Source organism: Chrysochloris asiatica, unplaced genomic scaffold, assembly GCF_000296735.1.
Source record: "Chrysochloris asiatica unplaced genomic scaffold, ChrAsi1.0 scaffold00254, whole genome shotgun sequence".
Lineage (NCBI taxonomy): Eukaryota > Metazoa > Chordata > Mammalia > Afrosoricida > Chrysochloridae > Chrysochloris > Chrysochloris asiatica.
In genome coordinates this window covers 1,715,568-1,722,845 of record NW_006408772.1, presented here as the reverse complement: position 1 = coordinate 1,722,845, position 7,278 = coordinate 1,715,568, and the positions used below count along the sequence as shown (strand labels likewise).

Genomic DNA, 7,278 nt, shown 5'->3' with positions numbered 1-7,278 from the left:
CATACAGGTTGAATAAGTATGGTGAAAGAATACAACCCTGTTGCACACTTTTCTTAATTTTAATCTATTCAATGTTCCCATGTTCTGTTCGAACACCTGCCTCTTGGTCCAGTTACAGATTCCTCATGAGCACAATTAATTTGGTCTTACCCAAGTATAAGTTTATAAAACAACAGCAAAATGCATGTGCATGCACACATACTATATACTTAACAAGAAAGGTTTAAAAAAAGAAAAACAAGACAAAATCAAACAGCAATAACAACAGCAACAAAAACCCAGCCAAATAGAATTTATGAAAATTAGTTTTTAAATTGGAAAATAAAGAGATAGCATCCAATAACATCTTGTTGTCATTGTTAGATGCTGTTAAGTCAGGACTGTAGAGTTGCTGCTTGTACAGGGGTTTCAAAAGTTCATGGAAAAATGGAACCAAATGATAATGGAATTTTTCCATGAACTTTTTGAAGTTTGCTCAAATTCATAGAAAACAATTACTGAGCATCTCCTATGTACTAAGGACTGTAATAAGCACTATATAAATATTATATGCTTTTTTCTAGCAATCTTTGAAGTATCATTTATAGAACACTTCCTGAAGTGTTTTTCCTCATTGCAAGTCTAATTCCAATATTGATTTTTTTTTAAAAAAAGGAAGAGAAATATTATTATCATTCTCTCTGATCCAAATGTAATCCAATTTGGATTTAGCAAATTAAATTTAAATTAACAATTAAAACTTAGCCATTTAGCCTTCAAAGTTTTTTTGTTTTGTTTTGTTTTGTTGTTTTTTCTCCTTAGGATATCAGAAAAGAAGTGATAAAATTGTATCACTTCCTGGGAAAGAAGCCATCAGAGGAACTTGTGGATAAAATTGTGAATCATACTTCATTCCAAGAGATGAAGGAAAATCCAACTACAAATTATACAACACTACCAGAGGAAGATATGAATCAAAAAATATGCCCCTTCATGAGAAAAGGTGAGAAAGTCATGTGATTTGTCTCTATTGCTATCAGGAGTCACAATTTGAAATTGCTACAGGCTAAAACCTAATGAGATTAATTCATTCTTGGGAATTTAGCTTATGTTTTCAATGCTGTTGTACATTTAGAAAACCTTGTTACTGAGTAATCAGTTATGATTAATAATAAACATCATTAATTCACTGCTGTTGAGTTAATTCCTACTCACAGAGAGATCATATAGTCCAGGTCACCCCTGACCCTCTGTGAGATGGGATGTTTTATGCCTCAGTGTAACTGATTAATTAATAATGCGGTTTTCCAAATGTAAAACAGTAGTGAGAAAACTGCTAGGTCTGTCCTATAGAACCTCAAAGTCTGTCAATATTTACAAAGCAGACAGTTGCATCTTTCTCACTTGGAGCTCCTGGTGGATTCAAACCTCTTGAACTTTTGTTTAGCAGCCCAATGTTTAATCTACTGTGCCAGCAGGATTTCATATATATATATATATATAAAGTAGATGGGTTGACAGTTGGATATGCAGGCATAAGGCTGGATTTGACAGTTATCAGCATAGCGTTGCAATGGTATTGACACTTTGAAAGTGGTTGAAACATGGAACACATATTGAGACCAAAACATTTGAGGAGAAATTGGAAAAGAAAAGTTAAGTGAAGGATTACAAGAGGAACATATCAGATAATTAAATTTTTTCTATTTTTTTTAGCCCTTTAGGAAAAAAATCATCTTTGAAAATTCAAATATGTATATTATTTGTTATATCAGTAAAATAAAAAGCTGATTGAGAATTACAAAAACAAAATGTGATTAAGTTTAATAAGGGTGATTAAATATTACAAAATTTCATCATTCTAGTTCAAAGACATATGTATTACTTATTGGTATTTCTCTTTTATTACAGGCTGTGTGGGAGACTGGAAAAATCACTTTACAGTAGCATTGAATGAAAGATTTGAGATGCACTATGAGAAGGAAATGAAGGGCTCAACTCTGACACTACACACTGAGATCTAAGAAGGCCTTCCTTGTCTTAACATTTCTGAGAATAAATAATATGTTCAGTATTCTTCACCTTTCACCTAGACTGATAGAGTAGGAAACTAAAAATGTTCGTTTTAATTTTTTTTAGAACATAAACTGCACCTATTTTTTCCTTTCTGATTTTGTTTCACCTTTGCAAAGTAGTTTAATTTACAATTTATCTTTGTCTGTATGAAAGATTTAAGTTGGCTCTTCTCTTTAAATTATGACATTTTTAATTCTAAAAGTACACTGGCAACTAATTGCAAATTTTAAAAAATGTTTTCTTGAAGTATCCATAGTTCTTTGCCCTAATTTTAAAATACTTTAAATGATCACTATTAACATAGTAGATAAAAATATATGTTGACATTTTCAAGCATATGAGTCATTTAATAAACTAAAGTTTATTGAGGCATCATTTATTCCTCAAGCATGTAAAAATTGCCCATTCTAATTTAAACCTAAATCTAAACTCACTGCCATTGAATCATTTGTAACTTCCAGTGACCTTCATTGAAGATTAATGTGCTATATTGCAAGATCAGTTTGAACCATAAGATCAGCAGTTCAAGCTCACCAGTTGCTCATGAGAAACACTACATAGGGTCACTATGAGTCTGAATTGACTCGATAACACCCAGAAGCCATCAAGGCAAGTGGTCAGGTCCCCTCACAGCAAACCCCCTTTCAAGACTGAGACTCAAGAGGAATACAATAGCAGGCATGTGGTCTGGCTGGTGAACATGTTGGTCACCGATAAGGGAAGAGGGAGAAATAACAGCAATGAAGTTGCAAGCTTAGCCCGATCACATTCTATAGATCCCCGTGAACCCAGGTGGAGACCTGAATGGCTAGCAGTACGGCAAGACCCAGGGACTCCTGGGCTCAGAGGCAGTGACATGGCCACAGAGGACTATAGCAAAGAGTGATATGAAGTGAGGGGAGATGCACAAGGACACCCATACTTGCAGATAGTACCCACTTGACATGGCTTTAATGGCTGGATGATCAGAACTCAACTAGAGGAAGAAAGAAGAGGGAAAAAAAAAAGAGTAACCTATTACAATTTGATTAACTTTACCTATACCTATAGATGTAGTAGTTCAAAAAAGGGAACAAATCTTTACTGTGAGGATCACTCCCACCCCCTCGGTAGACAGGGTTGACAGAGATGGACAACTTAGACATTGGCTACCCAAAATGGGGGTGGGGGTGGATATAAAGGCAGGATGTGACTGTCTTACAAGCTTTCAAGAGGGAGCCTAGTTCCAGATGGGGTGGTGGAAGGTAGAATTACCACTAAATAATTTCCAATCCGTTGGGACTGGGCTTACGAAAGGAAATGGGGATAAGACTCTTGTGGTACAATAGTGAATAATTGCTATCAGGACTGACTGTGAGGTTAGGAAATATAGAGGTAGATGTTTTTTTGACAAAAGGTGGAGAGTGATTGATTTTGCAGCCCAGGAGCAGAGATCCCTGGAACTATCAAGTGAAGAACAGAGAGTGGGACCCTACCCAGAGAGGCAGTGATGCCAGAGAGGGAGACAAAGATGATGATGTGGACAGATGGAGTGGCTGGGGACACTGGACTCAGGAAGGGAGAAGGGCTGTGTGCTGGTGGCCAGGGGGTTGGTGGGGGGCTGGGCTGTGGGGTGTACACTTTGAGGTTATTTGGTGATGCATGGATGGTATTGTAATCATTGCAATGAAATGAAATACAATATGATGAGTGTAAAGCTGATGTTCTCCCATGTAAACCCCACAATAGAAACTAAAAAAAAAAAAAAAAAAAAGAAGAAAGTAGTAAAATTAATATATTAACATAACATCACCACCAACTAGAAACAGACCAACAAAGCAAACCTACAGTCACCAAGAGAAAACAAATAATAAAGATCAGAGCAGAAATAAATGATATAGAAAACATAAAAACTATAGAAAATATCATTAGGACAAGAGGCTGGTTCTTTGAAAGGATTAATAAAATTGACAAACCATTAATTAAATTGGCAAACTTAACAAAAGAAAAGAGGTAGAAGACACAAATAACACACATTAGAAACCACATGGGAGATGTCACAACAGAACCAAAGGAAATCAAAAGGATAATAGCAAAATACCATGAAGAGTTGTACTCCACCAAATTTGAAAACTTAGAAGAGATGGATACTTTTTTAGAAAAACACAACCTACCTAAACTCACACAGAGCAAAGCTGAAGACTTGAACAGACCCATAACAATAGAAGAAATTAATCAGGTCATCAAAAAACTCCCAACCAAAAGAAATCCAGGTCCAGATGGCCTCACTGGTGAGTTCTCCCTGACATTCAGGGAAGAGTTGTACCAATTCTACTCAAATTATTCTAGATTATAGATGAGGATGGAAATCTTCCTAATACATTTTATGAAGCAAGCATAACCCTCATACCAAAACTAAGGAAAGAAATCACTAAGAAAGAAAATTACAGACCAATATCCCTCATGAACATAGATGCAAAAATTCTCAACAAAATCCTAGCCAACAGAATCCAGCAGCACATCAAAAAAATAATACATCATGACCAAGTGGGATTCATATCAGGGATGCAGGATGGGTCAACATTAGAAAAGCAATCAGTGTAATCCACCATAAAGAAAAAGAAAAACAACACATGATCATATTGATTGATGCAGAAAAGACATTTGACAAAATCCAACATCCATTCCTGATAAAAACACTCAACAAAGTAGGAATTAAAGGGAAATTCCTCAACATAATCAAGAGCATATATACAAAACCAACAGCCTACATTATTGTTAATGAAAAGACACAGAACGCCTTCTCTCTGTGAACAGGAACCAGACAAGGATGCTCTTTGTCACCACTCCTATTTAATATTGTGCTCAAAGTCTTAACCAGATCTATATGGCAAGATAGGGAAATCAAGGGGATCCAAATTGGCAAAGAGGAATTAAAACTCTATTTGCAGACAATATGATCCTATATGTAGGAAACCCCAAAGATTCAGTACAAAAGCTACTAGACCTCATTGGAAGATTCAGCAAAGTGACAGGGTGTAAGATCTACATCCAAAAATCAGTTGGATTCCTCTATACCAATAACCACAGTGCTGAAAAGGACATTAGGAAAATAATACCATTTACAATAGCCACCAAAAGGATGAAATATCTAGGAATAAATGTAACCAGAGAAACAAAGGACCTACACAAAGAAAACTACAGAACACTGCTACAAGAAACCAAAAGAGATCTACAAAAATGGAAGAATATAACATATTACTGGATAGGAAGACTTAACATTGTGAAAAAGTCAATACTGCCCAAAGCAATTTACACATATAATGCAATCCAAATCCAGATTCCAACAACATTCTTCAAAGAGATGGAAAAAACAATCACAAAATTTATACTAAAAGGAAAGAGACCTAGGATAAGCAAAGCACTGCTTAAGAAGAAGAACAGGGTGGGAAGCCTCTCACTACCTGATTTCAAAATTTACTACATGGCTACAGTGGTCAAAAAAGCCTGGTACTGCTATAATGAAAAACACATTGATCAATGGAACAGAATTGAGAATCCAGTAATTAACCCATCCACTTACAGCCAACTGATTTTTGACAAAGTACTTAAGTATATTGTATGGGGAGGAGACGGTCTCTTTAACAGATGGTGCTGGCAGAATTGGAAAGCGATATGCAAAAGACTGAAACAAGACCTTTACCTAAGGCCTTATACAAAAACCAACTCAGCATGGATTAAAGAACTAAATGTGAATCCCAGAATTACAAAGGTCATCAATGAAAAAATAGGGACAAATGTGAGAGCTCTAGCACAGGGTATACACAGACTACCAAACATTTTGAAACTTACACAAACAAAAATAAACAAAATAGATCAATGGGACATACTAAAAATTAAAAACTTATGCACATAAAAAACTTCATCAAAGAGTAAAAAGGGAGCACACAGAATGGGAAAAAATCTTTTTTAATGACACATCAAACAAGGGACTAATTTCCCAAATATATAGGAACCTATAACACCACTACAAGAAAAGGAAAAATAACCCAATAAAAAAATGGTCACAGGACATGAAAAGACACCTCACCAAAGAGGAGATCCAGGCAGCCAACAAACATAGGAAGAAATGTTCATGATCACTAGCCATTTGTTGTTGTGGTGGTGGTTAAGTACCATGGAGTTGGTTCTGACTCATAGTGACCCTGCACATGGTTTCTGAGGCTGCAAATCTTTATGGGAGCAGAAAGACTTATCTTTCTCCTGTGAAACAGCTGGTAGTTTTGGACTGCCGACCTTGAGGTTAGCAGCCCGATTCTTAACCACTACGCTACCAGAGCTCCTTAGAGAGATGCAAATCAAAACAACAATGAAATATCATCTCACACCAGCAATAATAGCAAAGATTAAAAAAATAGATGACAATAAGTGTTGGCGAGGATGTGGAGAGACTGGGATACTCCTCCATTGCTGGTGGGATTGCAAAATGGTCCAACCACTATGGAAAATAATATCGCTTCCTCAGAAGGTTGGAAATAGAGAGATACCTTATGATTCAGCAATTCCTCTACTTGGTTTTTACCCACAAGAAATACGAGCCATAGCATGAGAAGATATATGCACACCAGTGCTGATAGCAGCTCTATTTACAATAGCAAAAAGATGGAGACAGCCTAAGTGCCCATCAGTTGAAGAATGGATAAACAAACTGTGGTACATAAACACAATGGAATACTATAGTATCCTGAAGAATAATGAGGATGTTGCAAGCCACCACATAATATGGATGAATCTTGAGGACTTTATGCTGAGTGAAATCAGTCAGTCACAGAAGGAGAAATATGGCATAGAGCCATTATTGTAAAAAATTAAGAAAAAGCACCCACATTGAAGGGGAGGGGATTTATCTTTTATTTTTTTTTATTTTGTTCTTATTATTATTATCTTTTTTGTTGTTGCTGGTTACTGGGGTGTAGGAGATGGGGTGGGGGAAGGCGGAACACAGGGTAGGGAATAGGCACAGGATAGTGGAACACAGGATATCGAATAGACACAGGATAGTTTGGTGCTAGATGGGGGGCAATACACTAGAAGAGAAATGGGAAAGGAAAAATAAGGTGAATGGGAGAATAGTTAGGCAGGTTTGTGTGGGCTAAATAAGACAGAGGTAAATAATGATCTGAGTACAAACGTGGAACAACAGGGCTCATGGGTACAAAGATTGAGGCATGGTTTGAATGGGTA

At 36.3% G+C, this 7,278-nt stretch overlaps 1 protein-coding gene across 1 annotated transcript in view; it reads left to right on the top strand.

The window, feature by feature from the left end:
• SULT1E1 (sulfotransferase family 1E, estrogen-preferring, member 1) overlaps positions 1 to 2,003 on the top strand; it is a 24,111-nt gene extending 22,108 nt beyond the window's left edge. The window contains exons 6-7 of the mRNA XM_006873769.1: positions 802 to 982; positions 1,891 to 2,003. Coding sequence (XP_006873831.1) covers positions 802 to 982; positions 1,891 to 2,003 — 294 coding nt within the window. The remainder of the gene's footprint in view (positions 1 to 801; positions 983 to 1,890) is intronic.
• Positions 2,004 to 7,278: the final 5,275 nt, after the last annotated feature.